The sequence below is a fragment of the Syngnathoides biaculeatus genome, chromosome 16 (assembly GCF_019802595.1).
Source record: "Syngnathoides biaculeatus isolate LvHL_M chromosome 16, ASM1980259v1, whole genome shotgun sequence".
NCBI classification, from domain to species: domain Eukaryota; kingdom Metazoa; phylum Chordata; class Actinopteri; order Syngnathiformes; family Syngnathidae; genus Syngnathoides; species Syngnathoides biaculeatus.
Window position 1 is genome coordinate 11427155 of NC_084655.1, and position 19087 is coordinate 11446241.

General features: G+C 40.4%; 2 protein-coding genes across 7 annotated transcripts; both read right to left on the reverse strand.

The window, feature by feature from the left end:
• Positions 1-37: 37 nt before the first annotated feature.
• On the reverse strand, positions 38-8686 carry gcat (glycine C-acetyltransferase). Its single transcript, XM_061845197.1, has 9 exons — positions 8391-8686; positions 6780-6910; positions 5087-5188; positions 4482-4628; positions 3273-3427; positions 2817-2899; positions 1732-1903; positions 904-1025; positions 38-779 (listed from the first exon to the last, which is right to left on the reverse strand). The coding sequence occupies exons 1-9, from the start codon at positions 8608-8610 to the stop codon at positions 628-630; spliced, it is 1284 nt and encodes a 427-aa protein (XP_061701181.1). The 5' UTR covers positions 8611-8686; the 3' UTR covers positions 38-627.
• Positions 8687-9165: 479 nt separating this feature from the next.
• On the reverse strand, positions 9166-18796 carry tom1 (target of myb1 membrane trafficking protein). Of its 6 annotated transcripts, none has more exons than XM_061846961.1 (16): positions 18599-18795; positions 17604-17688; positions 17433-17511; positions 17196-17345; positions 16971-17105; positions 16735-16872; positions 14037-14153; positions 13696-13826; positions 12962-13004; positions 12758-12881; positions 12384-12450; positions 12194-12263; positions 11479-11544; positions 11001-11063; positions 10262-10301; positions 9167-9852 (listed from the first exon to the last, which is right to left on the reverse strand). In XM_061846961.1, exons 1-16 carry the CDS (start codon positions 18648-18650, stop codon positions 9758-9760), a joined length of 1455 nt encoding a protein of 484 aa, XP_061702945.1. In that variant the 5' UTR covers positions 18651-18795; the 3' UTR covers positions 9167-9757. The 6 variants fall into 6 exon arrangements, with proteins under 6 accessions (XP_061702948.1, XP_061702945.1, XP_061702949.1 ...); XM_061846965.1 differs by having other exon boundaries at positions 9168-9852; positions 13696-13829; positions 18599-18796; XM_061846966.1 differs by having other exon boundaries at positions 9170-9852; positions 13696-13829; positions 16735-16869; positions 18599-18794.
• Between the last annotated feature and the right edge of the window lie 291 nt (positions 18797-19087).

Genomic DNA, 19087 nt, shown 5'->3' on the forward strand with positions numbered 1-19087 from the left:
TTGCTCCTATTTAGTGAAATGCAATAACCACATGAAATATGAATGAGCAAAATTAAAATTTTATATCCATGCACAGTGATGTATAAAATTCCATCAATGCACATTACATTCTCTGGCACTTTTAAGATGATAATCAAACGAGTAAAGGTCGCACGTCCTTTAACGACATCCAACCATTTGTTGACTCCCATCAGCAATTCATTTTTCAAACATTCACGTAAAAGACACAAAATAACTACAAATTATGTGAATTGTATGTTTCTTTTGCTTCTGTATATGCTCTTCAATTAACTCATCTTGGCTGCTTTCAACACCGTATCCAGTTTTCCATTTCTAAAATATTTGAGTCAAGAAAATTCAAAAGATTCAAGGACAAGTTGGAAACCTTTTTTCACTTTTTTCCCCTTTTTCGCAAGGCATCCGAACACGTTAATTGTTGTTTCACCATCCTCACCAACAAGTTGCCGTAGAAGTACCTCATTTAAATAAAGTCAACACAAACGTTTCCAGTTGAAAACTATCACCATTCATCCATAAGTCATCAGTAACAGGCCACAGTAACTGTAGAAGCGCTTTGTTGGTTTTTTGTTTTTCATCGTCGGTTTTTTTTTTTTTTTGGTTTTGCCTTCAGGAAACGACTCCGTGCTTTCTGCCCGTCTGAGTAAAAGCGTCAACGCAGTGGTCGATGTCTTCGTCCGTGTGCGCCGCTGAAATCTGAACACGGATTCTGGCTTTTCCTTTTGGTACGACGGGGAAGGAAAATCCAATCACGTACACTCCTATGGAAGAGAGCATCAAATGTATTGACTTTACAAGTTCTTTGTTAGATTATGTACAGCGTATACTTTTGTGTATGTGTAGAGGCAAAGGAAAACACAAGGTCGTATTCAACTTGTGTCTCACCTAGCTTCAACATATCGTCTGCCATTAGAGAAGCGAGTCGTGCATCACCCAGCATTACGGGACAGATCGGGTGAGCGGAGCCCGAGATGGTGAAGCCGGCCTGCGTCATCTTGTTCCGGAACCTGAAGATACATCCATAATCACCAGCATTATTATTATTATAATGCAGTATCTGGGAATGGAATAGTGTAAAATGTTCTCGTCAGTGACTGTGTGATGTGTTCTGATTTGGACTAAATTTTTTTCTAGAGGATTTAAAATTTTTATTATGTCACACATTTGGATTATTTCCTTAAAGAGTAGCACAAATTGTGTGCTTTACTATTTTTAGCCTCAAAGTATTTTAAGAGCACACACAATTGCACTTGTTACTAGACGGCTGCATCGGGGTATTGAGCAAATCATCTGTATATACAATATAATCCATCCATCTTCTAAGCAGCTTATCCTCACAAGGGTCACTCACAGGAGTGCACGAGGCTATCCCAGCTGTCATCGGGCAGGAGGCATTGTACACCCTGAACTGGTTCCCAGCCAATCACAGGGCACATTGAGACTCAGTCACAATCACAATCGCACCTAGATGCAATTTAGAATGTCCAATTAATGTCGCATGTTTTTGGGATTGTGGGAGGAAAGCGGAGTGCCTGGAGGAAACCCACGCAGGCACGGGGAGAACATGCAAATTCCACAAAGGCGGGTCCGAGATTAAACCCAGGACCTCAGAACTGTGAGGCCAGCGCTTTACCAGCTGATCCATTGTGCCGGCCGCTAACAATATAAATATTTACAACCTAAAGCCAATGAAGATTGAATTAAAATAGTTACCTCATGGTTTTGGCCGACATGCTCTGGGCAATCTCGTTGGAGGCGAGCAGCAGCTCAACAGCCCGGGTGGCGCAGCCCACCACAGGAGGGGGGAGGGAGTTGGAGAAGAGGTACGGCCGAGAGCGCTGCCTCAGCAAGTCAATGAGGGGCTTTGGCCCCACTGTGTAGCCACCTGGCAGGATACAAAAGATACAATGTCTCACTTTTTCGGTATTTCAACTACACCTGACCCGTTTTGAACCGTTGGGAACACCCTAAGTGTGTGCGCCTTGCTCCCCCCCCCCCCTTTAAAAAAAAAAAAAAAAAAAAAAACATTTTAGTTGTGTTGATAGTAATGGAATGGAATTCCATTTTTGGCCACTAACACCTCACTGGACAAAAATAAATAATGATAAATAAAAATTATTGATTGATACTGCGAGTTATGGATTTTGTGCTTTTCTCCCTTTCAAAAACATTAGCCCTCTGTCATTTCACAAGCTTGAAGAGTGAAATTCTGAATTTGAATGGAATTTTGCTTGCATAATCAGGATTGATGCAAACAATAATAAGGTGTAAGTAAAAACAAATGTGTTAAGCCATATATTTATAGCTTTGTGGGAATAAAATGTAAACGAGGTGGTTATTTTATTGCCATTGACAAGCTGAGAGGATGTCCAGTGCCCCCCCCCCCCCGCAAAAAAAAAAAAAAAAATCACCATAATAATTCATGCTAAATCAGATACCCATCTGTGACTGTAAGCAATATGAGAAAAATGTGGCACTAAGAATATATAAAAATGTAATTTTTGAGGTTGTTTTTTCCAATCTGCACATTGTGCAATTTGAAGGGTTAACAGAAAAACAAATGGTCATGAATATATTGGACTGCTGACAAGAACCATTTAATTCTTCAAGAGCACTAGAGGATGAAAAAGTACCGGCAGTGCTCCAATTCCCCATTCTTCTGTTTACGAGAACTAATGTTAGTTAAACACTTAAAAAATACGGACTTTGTATGTTGTTGGACTGAATTGGCCACCAGCAAGCTGAAAAGGTTAGCACATTTGAAGAAAGCGTGTGATTTAACAATTGGAAAAACACACCAGCTGCACCTCCCAGTGCTTTTCCCAGAGTGGAGTTTACAATATGAACTCGGTCCATCACTCCCAGCAGCTCATCGGTTCCTCTGAAAATAGACACGAGCTTAAACTTACAAAACAACAGCAAGCTTCAGAACGTGCAAATCGCCGGGCTGCATGCGGGCCTATTTCCGGCACCCGTTTATTATCCTCACAACTCCCAACGTCATTTCATGACCTCCAAATGCAACGTGATGAGATACGTAGGAGGAGAAAAGATTTTTTGAGCGAAAATGCAACGATAGCATCAAACTAATGTATAGTCAGACGTTCACAAATAAAAAGAGGCAGTCTGTCAACTGAAATACAAAAATCAAGTCACAATATTTCTTATGAAAAACCACAAAACTTTATCAAGATACAGATTTGCGGATGGAACGTAATAAGACAGCATTTTTGCATTTGAAGTATTGCACTCACCTGCCCCGGGGCCCAAGGAAACCGGTGGCGTGGCATTCATCGATGAACACCATGGCTCCATACTGCTCAGCCAGATCGCAGATTCCTGTTAATGGAGCCACGTCGCCATCCATCGAGAAGACGCCGTCGGTCACCACCAGCCGCATACGACTTGACTGGGAAGTGTAAATAGTTAGAAGTCATTGGAGGAAGCCTTTTCAACAACAATATTGCAAACTTTTTATTGATGCTGTCAACAATTTCAACAATGTTTAGTTTTTTATCGTGGGTGTATTTTTCTGTTTTTTTGTTTATGGACATAACAGTACATTAAACAAGGCTTGCAACAAGATTTAGAACAAAGCTAATTTCCACTTATTGTCCACAATATAAAATAAAACCAAGCCAATCATAAAAAGAAAACTAATAATAGGGTAGACAACAACAACTAATAGACTGATGAGATGTACAACAAAATGCATCATTAATACAATTATCAAAACATAGAGGACAAAATAATAAAAATGTAAAAAGCCAACGGAAAAATGAGTTTTTCATTACGAGAACAATGTTAACCTTATAGATTCAATTCAAAGTTTCATGGAACTTTAGAGAATATTTATAAATACCAGCAATGGTCATTTAGAGTCTGCAGGAGCGCACAAGTGCATTATAGTTTTAGCTTTTAATGGCCCTAATGGCAATATAATTTCCAAATTCCACAAAGGATAGGAGATACACTTTTGTTCCATTTTTAAATCTCGAGTGTAATGTCCAATGTTCTGTGAGGTGGATGAACGACTGGTTTCATTCACCACTTTCCATAACTACGTTCTTGACACTCAAACAAATTTTGGTCTTAGTTACGTGTTAAAATCAAGTAGAACAACTAATATAAATGTATAACTTTGCTCATAGGCTAAAATTGGGGCACATTTCACAGTTATTCAGATTAAAAATAGACGAGGCAATTTGAAAAGCATGTTTGAGCTTATAAATAACCAAGTACTGATCAAGTTTACCTACTGTCAAGCGACACGACCCTCAAAAAGTTAGGCCTATACGAATTTCGGGTGGTATTTCAGGAACAATTGAAAAACCTTAACAGGTGAAGTTAATTTCACTGTCTTTAAACTTTTGAATGCACGTGTCAACTTCTTTAATGTTTCCTCAATTAGCACTCATCCTGAACCCCAAATTACATAAGCACACCCCCACAGAGACACACACCTGAGACTCCTTGAGCTTGTTCTCCAAATCCTCGAGGTCCATGTGTTTGTAGCGCAGCCTCTTCGCCCGACACAGACGGATACCATCAATAATGGAGGCGTGGTTAAGCTCATCCGACAACACTGCATCGTCTGGTCCCAGGATAACCTGTTGCAAGAGGGATTCCAATGTTGTCGTTCAACTAGGACACGTGTCTAACTTAAGGACCGGGGGCCAGATCTGGCCCGCCACATCATTTTATGGGGCCCGCGGAAGCAACCCATGTGCATCAACTCCTGTGATCCTTGCTAAAAATCTGTACCGGCAGTTTAAATGATCAGACATAGTAAATAATGTTAAACAATTGCAAGCATTTTTTGTTGTTGTTATCGATGACCCTTTTTTTGTTTTTACAGTAACTGAATCCTGGACTTCTGATTGAAGTTATGTTACGCATCTACAATATTTGTTGTGTATATTCAGTAATAAGAGGTGATTAACTATTTCGCTGGTTTCACAGTCAAAATGGCCCCCTGAGTGAAATCGTGGCTCACAACAAATGTTTGACACCCCTGGGGATGATGTACCTTGATATCGACCTTTAGAGCTAATACAGCATGACCCACCTCAAACAGTCCTGCATTGGCGTCAAAACAACTGGCATAAAGGATGCAGTCTTCCCTCTCGTGAAACTCTGCCAACTTCTGCTCCAGGTTTTTGTGCAAATCCTGCAAATGACAAAGTCAAGTATTTATGTAACAGGGACATGTTGTATTATGGAAATCTGACTTTGAAATTGCTTCAATAGAAATTGGTTTGTAGAGCCTGATTGTGAAGTGTGAAAGTCAACAACCAAGTCAATATTAGATAGATTTCTTCAAATGTGTCCATGAATGTGTCATCGGGAAGTTTAGCTAGATTGTTGCGGTCGGCTGTATAAAAACAAAACAAAACAAAACAAAACAACGTAAGCAGAGCAAGCAGTAATTCTCTTTCTTTTGTTCAAATGTCAGATCTTTTCTTCAAAAGCTAAAAACAATTTTTGAAGTTATACCTCACCTATGTGAGAAAATGAGAGAAAAAAAAAAATCTGGAAAATCACATTGTCTATCTGTCCATCCATTTTCTTAGTTGCTTATCCTCACAAGGGTTGCAGGAGTGCTTGAGCCTATCCCAGCTGTCAACAAGGAGGAGGCGAGGTACACCCTGAACTGGTTGCCAGCCAATCGCAAGGCACATGGAGACAAACAGCCGCACTCCCAATCACACCTGGGGCCAATTTAGAGTGTTAATTACATTGATTCTTTTGAACTATGGTGGAAAATAAGTATTTGGTCATTAACCAAAAATTCCTCTGAATACTTATGTTATGTAGTATATGTTGGCAATGACAAAGGTCAAACCATAAAGGTTCAAAATCGCTGCTCCAGTCAAGTCTTGTATTGTTTTCAGCCAGGCCAACATTATCGAAATAGTGGGTGCTAACTTACTGCAATTGAATTACTTCATTGTAATGAAATTACTTCACACACACTGAAACTTTGGAGCATGATTCGACATGGCATGTCCGGCATGTTTAGGTCCAACTGTTAGTGTTAGCACTCGCTTGCTAGGCTGCATATAACGCTTTGTGGTTTGCTTGTGAGCCGTATTGTATTAAAAGTCTGTAAACATACCTCAAGGAACCCTTGAATGGACGCCATCTCATGACCACTGGTGACCACCACTACGTTTTTTCCCCCTTATAGTACATGCGTCGTGATGTTGTCGCCGTGGTATCGGAATACAAGATTTTACCGCAGTAGTCAGACATCGTGCAATCGTGAAAGAGCAAATTTATCGTAGACTGTTGCAGGGATTACGTGTTGTCTTTCTCAGACGCGCTCCCTCTGCCACACCAGTGTTTTTTCACGTATTTACAGTAGTACGTCAAAAGATGTGATAAGGCTACCTTTAATAGATATTTATAGATGGCATATTTAATACCTTTAATAAACTACCTATTGGATTCAAATATACTGTACAGATAGGCTCCCGCAGCCCCCGCGACTCTCGTGAGGAAAAGCGGCAAAAGAAAATGGATGGATATATTGTACAGTATGGCAGAATAAGTGTCTTGTGGAGACAAACAACGACGTCATTGATTGGATCAATGAATTATGACATTAAAACCGGTCATAAAATGTTAATTATTAGCCGATACCGATCAAGCCTACCAGATTGGTGTCAAATCTATCTAATACCAAAAGTGTGGATAAAGATGTCCTCTGAGGGTATTTCTAGTGTATTGATGCATCATCTGTTTACTGGACCCTGTACCTGAGTGCCGCAGATAAATCTGACCGAGCTCAACCCTGCGCCGTACGTTTTCAGCGCGTCAATCCCTGCTTGCACCACCTCCGGGTGGCTGGATAGTCCGAGGTAGTTGTTGGCACAGAAGTTCAAAATGCCTGCGAGAAAACACGAGTCAGGTTGTTGATTTTGTACTCCAGAACTAACTTAGTCTGTATAATGTTGTGGCCGAAGAACAAACAACACAATGCAAACAACTTAGGAGAGAGAAAATAAGAGTGGAAGCAGCCAAAACAAAAAACGCTTTGAATGACTTTATTATACTCATTATGATCACTCAAGGAGAACATTTGACTATATATTTGCTGTTGCACACCACATAGAATCGGATCACACTCATGGAGGCTTGCAAGAAGTGGCGGCAGATTGAAGGGAAAGGCACAGTGGTCAGGAATCATACGTGCAAATTACTCATAACTGGTTCCAGTTTGCATTTGTCCATTTTAAAAACCCAAGTCCTCGCAAATGAACGACTGCCAAACCCTGGTACCGACTGACAGTAGAGGATATTCGGATTTACCGAATTTTTTTCCAATTTTTACAACATATATGTATTAGGTGATCTTCACTCACTCACTGCAAAGGATGTTGACATTTTATTTGAGATATTATAAATGGAATCTCACCGTTTAGTGCCACCAACGTATATTTTTGTCAGTCTTTTAAATGGGTAAGGGTGGAAGAGGGTCTCCACTAGCTTGTGTGTGTGAAATTCAGGTTTGTAAAACAGTGTCATGTAACATAAGTACTGTATGTGTGTTTCTAACATGAGGGTCAGGACAGATGGGAGGCCCCCCCAAAAAAACAACCCCAAAACATAACAGTCAACACAATAAATTGTGGTGCTAGAATACGCTTTATGCAGCAACATCTTGTTTTTAGTGGGCTTCCTTTGGCTGAAGAGACTTGGTAAAAATCTAATTTTCTTTATGGCTGATGTCTTTGGATAAAACGTGAATATCATTTATTTATATATATATATACACACTATATATTTGTAAAGATGAACAAAGCCAAAATATTGGATATGGTAATCATTGATAACTTTTGAAGATGCTTTGGATAAAACAAAAGACATTGGCAGACGTTTTAATACAGTTGCTGTCTTAGTTTCTTCCCATTGGGCTCTGCCAATCACCTGAACCGGAAGGAAGTGCTTAGACCAGCTTTGCCAAATGCGAAAATTGGTTGCATATAACCGATACAGTTAATATCAACTTACGGGTATCAGACTCGAGAACCAGGTTCCAGATGTTGCCACCACATCATATAATGGATCCTATTGACCAAATTCAGTGTGCCGTCTTTACTTCTTGTGCAAAGATTTTTTCTTTTTATTTTGGAAGTTAATCTGTTAAGGAATTGCGGTGTTTTTTTTTTTTTTTTACCTTAACCAATTTTCAAGCATTTATTTCCAGAAAAAAATCCCTTCTCTACATAATCCGAACCGTAACTGTAACCTTACTGAAGGTACTCGCCACTACAGTCCAAGAATTCTACTGTCAAACGACCAATAGTGACCTATTTCTCGTTGCAAATGCGCATGATAGCAGCCCTGAAAATGTTTGCTGAACTCACTGCCGCGGCTTCCGTCCACGTTGATGTGCGGCCCCTGCTTGGACGTGATGATCCTCTCGGCTTTCCAAGTCCCCGCTGCTCGAATAGACTCGAGCTCGCCGTTTAACACCGCCCTGGCTTCTGCTACAGCCGCGTAGGTCCGACTTCCAGCCGACGCCGAGGGCCGCAGAACCCCCCGGAGAGGGTTCAACAAAGTCCAGGAAACTTTGCAGAGAGACATGACAGTGAATTGTCTGGTTTCAAGCAACCGGAAATGGGCGACTGGAACGTGTACATGGGCGTGGCATTTTGGACCAATCACAGCAGACGAAATATGGTTGCTGACGTAATTGTCCAATCGGATTGCGCAATACTGTTTTACTCACTCCCGGCAAAAATTAGACCAGTTGGTGTTCAGAATAAACTTTCAAAATACAACGTGTGTAAAAAAAAAATAATAAAAAAAAATTTAACAATAATAACGTACAAGTCAGTATATAATGAACTGGAATCATTTCTTGTAGAATAAAGTATTTGCAAAAAAGGCATCTTGTCACTTTTACTGTTTTTCATTATTTAAAAAAACAAAACTACAGTACAGCCATAGAGTTGGGACAGGCTCCTGGGAATGTGAAGATAATGAATCAACACACCGGTGATTTTTGTCAGTTAATCTGTAATTTTTACATTTTCAAATGTATTTCTGGATAAAACCTGCCATCTAAAATATATCCGATTTTTTAATATCTCCAGTACACAAACATTTTTAAGGGTGAGCAATTAAAGGAAAAACATGCTCTTGGTAGTTTGCTTAATTATTTAATTCTGCTGTGCATTTCAACTTAAAACATCTTGACAAAGAAATATTAAAGAAGTAAAAACAATCGACAACAAAAAAACGTTTCCTTTACAGCCATATTAACATGAAGAGAAGCCCCAAACGTTTTATATGGGAAATTGCAGAAATGTTCCTATATATAAATTAACTGCATTTGCTACTTTGACAGAGGCATTATCTGTAACTCATCATAACATGTCACAAATAAAGGTTCATACTAAGCAATATAATTATCTATGTTGCAAAAGTTGTTTTCCAAACAATATTCCACGTTTCCTTCAATAGTAGGAATGTAAGTAACCATAGAAATTGTGCAAACATTTGCATTGCCACCACTTAATTACGTCAAGTCAAATCCCCTGGCCTTCATCCATCCACTCGTTATCAGTTAAAAACCCAGGAAAGCAACAGCAGGGTACACAAGAACTAAATATGAGCCACAATCTTCCATGCCAAATGTGCCTTTGATACATAAAACCCCAACGTCCATCTGTTCCTGATGCCAGAGGGGCTGTCTGAGCGTTGCGAGTGTCGTGGGCTGCATTGGAGCTCAAGATTCGGAGTGGTTGGCTTCCTGGGAAGACTGCCGCACTGAAGGCAGCCGCTCGGCTGCTTTTGCTCTTTGTGCCAAGAACCTGTCAAATTCTTCAGAAGGGGACATCCGCTATTAGACAAAAACATACCCCCCCCCACACACACACACCATCTGCTACATGGAAATAAATTGAACACAAAAGAGATGAAATGAATGAATAGGCAACTGTAGCCTTGTCAATTAATAAAAAAATGACGTCACAATTTATGTTTGTCAGTTGCAATTTCAGTGGGACATCAAGTTAAATCCGGTCTGTGACCGAACTCAAACCTCAGTTTAACCCAATGAAATACCATTCATCTGTTGTAGCCTACTAAAAAGCACCAAATCCAAGTCCAAAGGTGCGACATCATCAGCATAATCAAACACACCACACTTTCTCTCCATCCATCCATCCATCCATCCATCCATTTTCTTAGCCGCTTATCCTCACAACAAGTCAGGTGCAGAGTTGCTCACCTTCGCTTGTGACACCATCAGAGTCCTCAAAGTCATCATACTGTGTAGCAAAGAGAAAAGGTATATATTTTTTTATTCCACAAAAAAACAACGTTACACATATTATGAGACAGGATGAGGGGAAAAGAGGGATCTTCACAACTTGTAGGTAAAGGAAAATTGAATCAATGATCATTTAATTAAAGACTGTGTGGAATTATTAGCTGATCTTGCGTTGATTCAATTAATAGTCTGAGCTAAATCCAAACTGACCTGCTTTAGAAACATCTGCGTAGCTTTAACCTGTTCAATCTGACACTGGAAGACATTAGTTCTGAATGTTTAGTGAAAGATTAAAAAAAAAAAAAAAGAAATGAAAAGTTTAATTGATAATTTTCCCTAGATTTTACCTTGAAAATTTAGTCCAATATCAGTTGAGAACAGGGATCAATAAATATGTGAACATGAACATTTTTTTCTTTGTGACTTTAAAGAGGGTGCTAGATCCAGTAAGTGATACACAGGGTTAAATCAGTGCATAAAAATAATAATGGAATTTAAAATCTCACTCCATCCAAAGGAAATTCCACATGGAACGCCTGGGCTCAAACCCCCAAACTCAGAACTGTGAGGTGGCAGTGCTAACCACTAGTACAGTGAGCTGAATCCAAAATCTAACTTCTGAAAATACTCTGTGTACATGTACACTGACATTTTCATTTTAATCTATATTTACAATTTCACTAATCCGAGTGCTCACCTCGTCATCCAGTTCAAGCCATTTCTCTATATCATCCATTACATTGGACTGCTTGACAGGAATCTGAGAAAGAAAAACATGTATAATGTGTGTGTATATATATATATATATATATATATTACCTCCCAAAATGACCCAAAGAGAACAAAAATCACAATTAAGTGGAATATTAGGACAGAGCAAAGCAAAACCTTCCATGCTCCTTGGCCACCCATGCCCATTTCAATCTTAATTAATGTCTTGGATATTTTGAACAGCATGCAAACCAAATATTGTATTATAAGGGGCTAAAATAGTTAACCAATGGCCAAACCAACCTCATGACCACAACAAAAACAACAATTACTACTACTCCTACAACAACACCCAAAACCAGAAATGACAAAATAAATAAATAGGTCCATAAACAAACAAACAAACAATAAACAGGTAAGGGGTGGGGAAAGGGTAATCAGGCACATTCTGGATATGGACCCACCATTCCCCTTTTAATCATCCAGTCTAACTTTGGTGAGGAGCTGTGGGAGGAGGCTGGGCTGTAATCCTTCGTTGCACAGATAGAGAATTAATTCAGAAAAAAAAAAAAAAATCAAGTCATTCCCATCTATTTCTTGGTACTAATAGTGAAATTATTAGAGGCACAACAACAGCGCAAGACACATTCACCCACATCGACAATAAAGACAAACTGGAAAATTATATAATATAGGGTGTTGCGGAATTCTTACATCATTTCGGAGCTCTTTCCCACTTAAATAATCAAATTTAAAGAAGGCCTTTTGTGTGCTACAATATGCTCAGGGATGGTCAAACAAAATTATGCATTGTGCATTTCAAGGAATGCAAAAGGAAATGTGTGCATATGGAACATTTGTGAAAACATTAACAAATCAGTCATCTGTTTGAATATGTTGTTGGCATTTGTTTTGTGAAGGCAATTTAATTTTGTTAAATCTGTTAATAGGACAGCTACTTGGAACGCCCTCCATCCTAACGTCTTATTTCCTCTACAGCTAAGCCAATAGAATTCATATAAAGTACAGGCCCCGCACCCCACATCCAAAACCTCGACAATGATTTACTCATGGAGTTCTATTGTCAAGGCACAAAACGAGCCACTGTGGCGCTATATAAGTAATTCATGGACAGAACCTGACGGGAGAACTATTGAGCCACACAGCAACTTTGCTTACCGCGTTGGAGTTTTGCATGGTGTTGTCCTGAGCTTGTGCAAGGCCATCCAGTCCAAAGTCTCTCTGCTCACTGAAACCAAATTCACATTGCTCAACTGCAAATTAGGCTAACTGTATATTTAAACACCTATCACCTAACCCTAACCCTAATCCTAACCCAAAAAAATATTATGCGTGTTATTTTCTGTACCTTCCTCTTTGAATTGAGACATTTCCTTTCTGTAAAAGTGCATCCACATCATCTCCTTCCCTTGTATCTGTTAGAATGACAACCAAAAAGGTTTTGTGAGGGGAAGAAAGAGTAAGTTTTGGTTCTGATTCATTTGTAGAATCCAAAAACAACCCAAAATAGCCCTCAGAATAGTCCCCTCCAAAAAGTGTAACATACAATAATTGCATAAAATCTGAATAAACAAAAATATTTTTTTTTCCAGATGACAGCCACTTAAAAGAAAAGCAATGCGAGCCCCAATTAGCTTAGGTCAACATACTGCATATCGATGGAAAGATCCTATTTACAAACCTAAATATTTTTTTAAAGAAGCAAGCATAACAAAAACTTACTGAGCCGTGCCATCTGTCTGGATAAACCGTCCTCTTTTGATTGGCTCAGCGAGCCTCCATTGGTGACTGATGCAGCTGCTGATGGGCTCATGTCGAGGTCTGTTAGGTTTACATATGTATGGCTCTGCAAATTCCAAAAAGGTGAGATGTGAATTGTCAAAATAAAAAAAAAAAAAAAGGAAAAAAAAGAAAGAAAGTGTCTACCTGTTGTGTTGTGTTTGGACCATTTTTTAGTTGTCTTTCAAACCTAAAAAAAAGAAACAACAACAAAAAATGATGGGGCAACAAAGAACAGTATGCAACTATACATACACAACCGAAGACAACTACAAACTATCCCATCAGAAAGCGTTCGCTTGCTTATGATTAGCATAACAAATCACATTTGCTGTTATTAAAGGGTTGTTACTGTACTTTTTTTATCTGCGTACTTCTGAAATTGTGTCAGTGAAAAAAAACACGATATGGTTCAATTAGCCTGTGGTGGCTTTGAGTAAGGTAAGCAGAGCTGCATTGTGTTTTGTTGCATTCCCGAGTAGCCTTGGATAAGTGTCAGCACCCTCTGAGAAGCAACATCCGCACGGTGGAGGAGTGAGTAGCCGAGAGTATTTGTCTTTGGAGACGTGTATGTGCGCCACATACACACAGTATAATCGATGAACTGTAAAACCATTTGAGTGCTTTATTTAGGCATTTATTATTTGCCCTGCCCCCTGAAATTTAAATGAACAAATTTGCAAAAGCTGAGTAGTGAATAAGCATTTGCTCCCTGTAGATTGCCATTGGCCTATTACGATCTCAAATAGTGTTATAAACACACAGATAACACCATTCTCCTTAATACGTGATGATCAAAACTCAATTTAAGACCAAAAGGAGTAATGTGCCCACAAAGTTGTATATTGATAAAAAACAAAACAAAACAAAACGTGGTTTACCTTTGATAACGCGAGAAGGTGGTGTTCATCTCGTCATTGGTTGCAAGTAACTCTTCAATCAGCTTCTCCTCACTAAGCCTGGGGACAATCTTCACTATCCTGTCCTGCATATCCTTACATACTGTGTATAACTGCTAATGACACAACCAAAAAAAAAAAAAAAAAATGTGTGGGTAGGGGGGAGTGGTGGTTTGTGGCGGTGCAGATGTAGCACATGCATAAGGTGCGAGATCAGTTAAGGGCAACGTGAAAGGGAGGGAAAAAATTCCTTGCAGCATAAAACAATTTTGCCTTTAAGATGATTAAAAAAAAAAAGAAAGTGAATGTGCTAATTTTTGTACCTCCAGCAACTCCATGGCAGCTTGTTTTACCGTGACGGGATCCAGTTGAGTCATCATGTCAGACATCATTGTGAGGTTGCTCCGCACCACTCCCAGCTCTGCTTTTAGGGCTCCCACCTGGAGTATTCAGAGATAATAGTTTATTTTAAAATAATTAAAGCAATGACACAATCTCACAGAAACATTAAGGCAATTGTAGGGTCAAAGGATGCAGGGACCAATCACATCCAGCAGATGGAGCTGTTTTGAAAAAAGCTTGCAGTGTAAAGCCTTGTCGTGATTATCCACATGACGTAGTCACCAATCGTGAGGTGTAGTATTTGTGTTCGTCAGTTAGAGACTGAGCAGGCTGACTTTGTGCCATTTTTTTTAGGGGAGATGCTTCTCGTTAAGAGTTAATTACTTCTACACTTTGCTGAGATGTTGTGTACATGTGTGGGAGTTTATTTTTAGTGCTTGAAAAAAATATACATTTTTTTTCCTGGCCCAAAGTTGGTACTTTATGCAGTACTGTATAAAGTAGCTCAGAGTTACTATGCTGAACTGATGCATGAGGCGCTGCTTTCCTTGGACTTGGTGGCATCCTCTTATTTTCCTGGTGACAGCTTGAGTATAAATACATACAGTATAAATACAGTATTTTATATAACAGCTATTCTTTGTGAGGAATAAATGTCAATATGTACAGTAGAACACATTCTTTCCACTTTGGTCAAATTTTGCATTCTACCAAGTGAACTTTCTAGTTACTACTACTTTATAGGCTGAATTACTAAATGGGTTATCATTTTTACCTAATGTCGCGGTTAGATAGCCTCTATTTGTATTTTCCAATTGCTAAATTGTAGCCAGGTGAGAAGGGTGTGAGAAAGTGTGCCAGCATGTACCGTAACATGATGAATGGGTGTATGGCGAGTGGTACCTTGACTTACGAGCTCTGCTTGCTGCAACTCAGTTTACTGGAGTGTCAAATAAATGTCCCACACCATGGGATACGCTACAGCTCGTATGAGACCCTCCACGTAGGGCAGGCCGATGATTTAAAATGTAATCGTGCTTTCGAGTTTGCCTTTTCATGGTCATAAAACCATTATAATCAAAGAATATTCACACACAATACAAATACAGATGGGGAATATAACAGTAGTCAAGGGAATATATTCTAATTCTTCTAATTTGTGCAAATTTGTGATATTAAAGTTAAACTGCGACTTTCTTCTTCTACTCGCTTTATTTTAATCTACTGCAATTGTGTATTTCCATGCATATACAGCTAAGACGCGCAGAGCAGTCACATCAGGTGGGCCTATTTATTATTATTCATCCATCCTTTTTCTTTGCTGCTCATCCTCATGAGGGTCGCGGGGTTGACGAGTCGTACTACAGACGCGGCCTCTCAGTGATCCATCGAATCGCCGTAGCCGACGGAATCCCCGGCTACAAACCCACCATCGTGTTGGGTGGCTACTCGTCTCCTGTAGCCAAATCCGAAAGACAATTCCTGCGGCCCGTGAGATTGACGCCATCGCAACTCCGTTCGGGCTGGTGTCACAAGCTCAACAACTATCAGCATCAACTTGACAACAACATCGTCGACAAATGCCCATTGTGTGACGTCGCCCCCCACGATACGCGCCATCTCTTCAACTGCGCTCAAAAACCGACCACGCTGACGGCGGAGCACCTGTGGAGCGCCCCGGCTGATGTGGCTCACTTTCTGGACCTTGATACAGAATAACGAGCGTCGTACTTGGCTACAACAACAACAGCGTTGCGGGGAGTGCTGGAGCCTATCCCAGTTGTCGTCGGGCAGGAGGCGGGGTACACCCTAGACTAGTTGCCAGCCAATTACAGGGCACATTGAGACTCACATTCAGACCTAGGGGCAATTTAGAGTGTCCAATTAATGTTTCATGTTTTTGGGATGCGGGAAGAAGCTGGAGTGCCTGGAGTAAATCCCACGCAGGCACAGGGAGAACATGCAAACTCCACACAGGCGGGGCCGGGATCGAACCTGTGTCCTCATAACTGTGAGGCCAACGCTTTACCAGCTGAATTACCGTGCCGCCCAATTTATTAAATTCACTTTCTTGTTGTTTTAAGTTGTACTGAATGGAGGCTCTTCAAAGTTGAAAAAATACAGTTTTGAAATCAATTAATAATTTTTTCAGCCCTTCCCCCACCCCAAAAAAAGAAAACGTTTTGTAATGTAATTAAAAGAAGAACACTCTATTCTACAAAAAAAATAACAAAACAGCATGGACGGGAATGTAAAGAAATAAACTGGGTTCACCAAGTGCAATGACTTGATGTTGGAATAAAACTGAAGTCACAACTGCAATTTGTACCTTTTAAGAAACGTAGTTTGGTGAGTGACGTATGTCTGGAACAGGTCTGGTTGGTCTGCTTGTATACAAGTGGATTTGAGCTTTGGCCTACTGTAGATGCTTTGGGCTGTTGTCATTTCTTATTTACATGATTGACTGTCTGTCCTTTTCAATAACGGCAGAAAGTGCAACGGTGACTGAAGCTCAACTACCCCCCCCCCCCCCCCCCCCCCCCAGGAGCACAAATACGTAAAATATTTTTTGGAAAAAAGTGGTGACTTAAAACTTGAAAAACTCGTAAGTTGGGGCACTGGTAAGTCAAGGCACCGGGTATAGTCAATATCCCTCTCAAGTGCAGCAAAACCCATCACCTGGTTGGGAGTGAAGGCATCACTTCCATCCAGACACTGTTTTAGCTCAAGGGTCTGGGGTGGGATTAGGGGAGGTTTGGAAGACAGCAGCGCAGCGGGGAGAGTAGCAACCGCAGGCCCGTTCCGAGACGAGGTCTGCTAAGCGAGGCACAGAAAAGACCCGGAAAGAAAGGTTGACCAAAGATGAAAAGATAGCCTTAAGCGTTCTAGAGCCAGTGGTGATACAGTGTTGGTACCCTTTTGGGGGCTTGGACCGATGGATAGCCGTCCAATTCCGTCATAGGGAACTCAAGCCCTTTCCTGCGCAGGTCTTCATAGACTGACACCACACCTGTCAGGTCGGGCGAGCTCCGGAATGCGTCGGCCCACGCCTTGAAAAGACGACAAAATACCAGAGGATTTCACAGCATGGGACAACAGTGCTTAAAAATAGATTTTGTTTTCATGTAGCCCCGCCCAACCTGTATGATGCTGAGCACTCGGTCGTGTACGATCAGAGGAGGGTTGTTCCTCGGGATGATAGAACGCACCAGGACTCCCTCGATAAAATCCCTTGTGGTCACTAGGATGTGAAATCTGTAGCCGCAGTTCTTCACACAGGTCTCGAGCACCTGAGATCAGAGGACTTGTGTCTCATATCTGATTCACACGTGAATAGAGCAACAAAAACAGGGTGGGGGTGTGGCAGATACACTCACGGTGAGTGCTAGCATGATCTCCTTGAAGTTTTTGTTCCCCACAATCCTTTTCTTTATGGCTCTGACTGCATCTTTAGGTCTGGAGTGAGAGAATATTGACCTTTCAGATACATGCAACCATGAGTGGGTTGTTGATAACACACACACGCACAAGCACACAAACAAACATACCCTTCCTCGGACGTGTTGATCATATCACAGATCTCCATGTTTAGTGACCAATCTTCTGATGGCAAACTAGAGCTGGTTGCAATCTCTATGAGAAACAAACAGACAGTTTTTATCCCATTTAATTAAAACGAAAATACTACCATTGCTGAAATAATAATTTTACAGGCATTAAAATCTATTAGCAGCAGCATACTGTTTATTTTACAAGAAAGAAGAAATGTAAACTCATTTGAAGTAATTTTGAAAATCCTGAAAACAATCTACCTCTATGGGTCTTAGAAATGTTGTTTACATCAGCTAAAAGGTTTACAGAGGAGGAGCCGAAGGAGCAGTCTCTTGTGAACTTTGCGCTATTGCAGTGTAAGCAAAATGGGCAAACGGGAATATTACATACAGTCATGGACAGAATTTTAATCATAAAAAACAAACCAAAAACTTCTAAAATAAGAGAAGTTAATGTAAAACTTTTCACCACTAGAAATATCGTTTACAAACTATTGATATAATCTACCAAAACATGATAGGAAGAAATATATATTTTTAGACCCACCAGATATTATTCTGATTTATAGTAAATTAAATCGCATAATTTACATTATAATGTATTGTTGTTGTTGTTTTTTTTTTAGACAATTTAAATCATCAAGCAAGTGCATGAGAACTTGCATCTGATTTAGGTCATCAGGAAGTGGACCGCACTTCAACCAATCAATTTGCAACTTGGCGACGTTTCTGACCCGTCTTCTTTGCAACAATTGGCTGCTCGACACGTCAATCAAGCATTACTTATTACTCCCCTGTCAGTGTCAATAAAGGCTTAATCATTATTGAAGGATTGGCATATACACATCATAACCCGTGTGATGTGCAATTTATGAATTTAAATAGTTAAGTGTCAGCCAAAGATACATGGCTGAAGAATGACGAACGTGTCGGACTTTTGCATTTGGCCCTTCCATTGAAACCATGCATGAGCGGTTGCAAAAGAAGCTCACCGATCCGCTGTCCCACCGGCGTGCTGAACGGGTTCCCCAGTAAAAACTCCATCGCGGTAGCAGTGAAGGCCGAGCGGAGCACCGACGAACCGGGCAGGAGGCGGCCGAGCTCGCTGCTGGTGCTACACCCCTCCCGCCTGCTTGCTTGCCTGCTAGCCGCACAAAAAAAGTGGGCCACTAGTTGAGCTGCGTCACGAATTAAAGGGACAGCGTCACCGAGTCATAATGCACACCCATCGGGAGAGGTGCGCCACACTCCGGCTATTTTTATTACTACACACATAAACCCGCTGACACGCAAAAGAGAGAAGAAAACGCATCCGCTACCACGGTGACTGAAAACACACACACACACACACACACACACACACACACACACACACTACTATACAGTATACAGTAACCTGTATTGTTGGTACTTTCCTATATTTACAACTTTAACTCTCAATTCTAGTATTGTTGTTCAAAATGAATAAATGCATTCACACC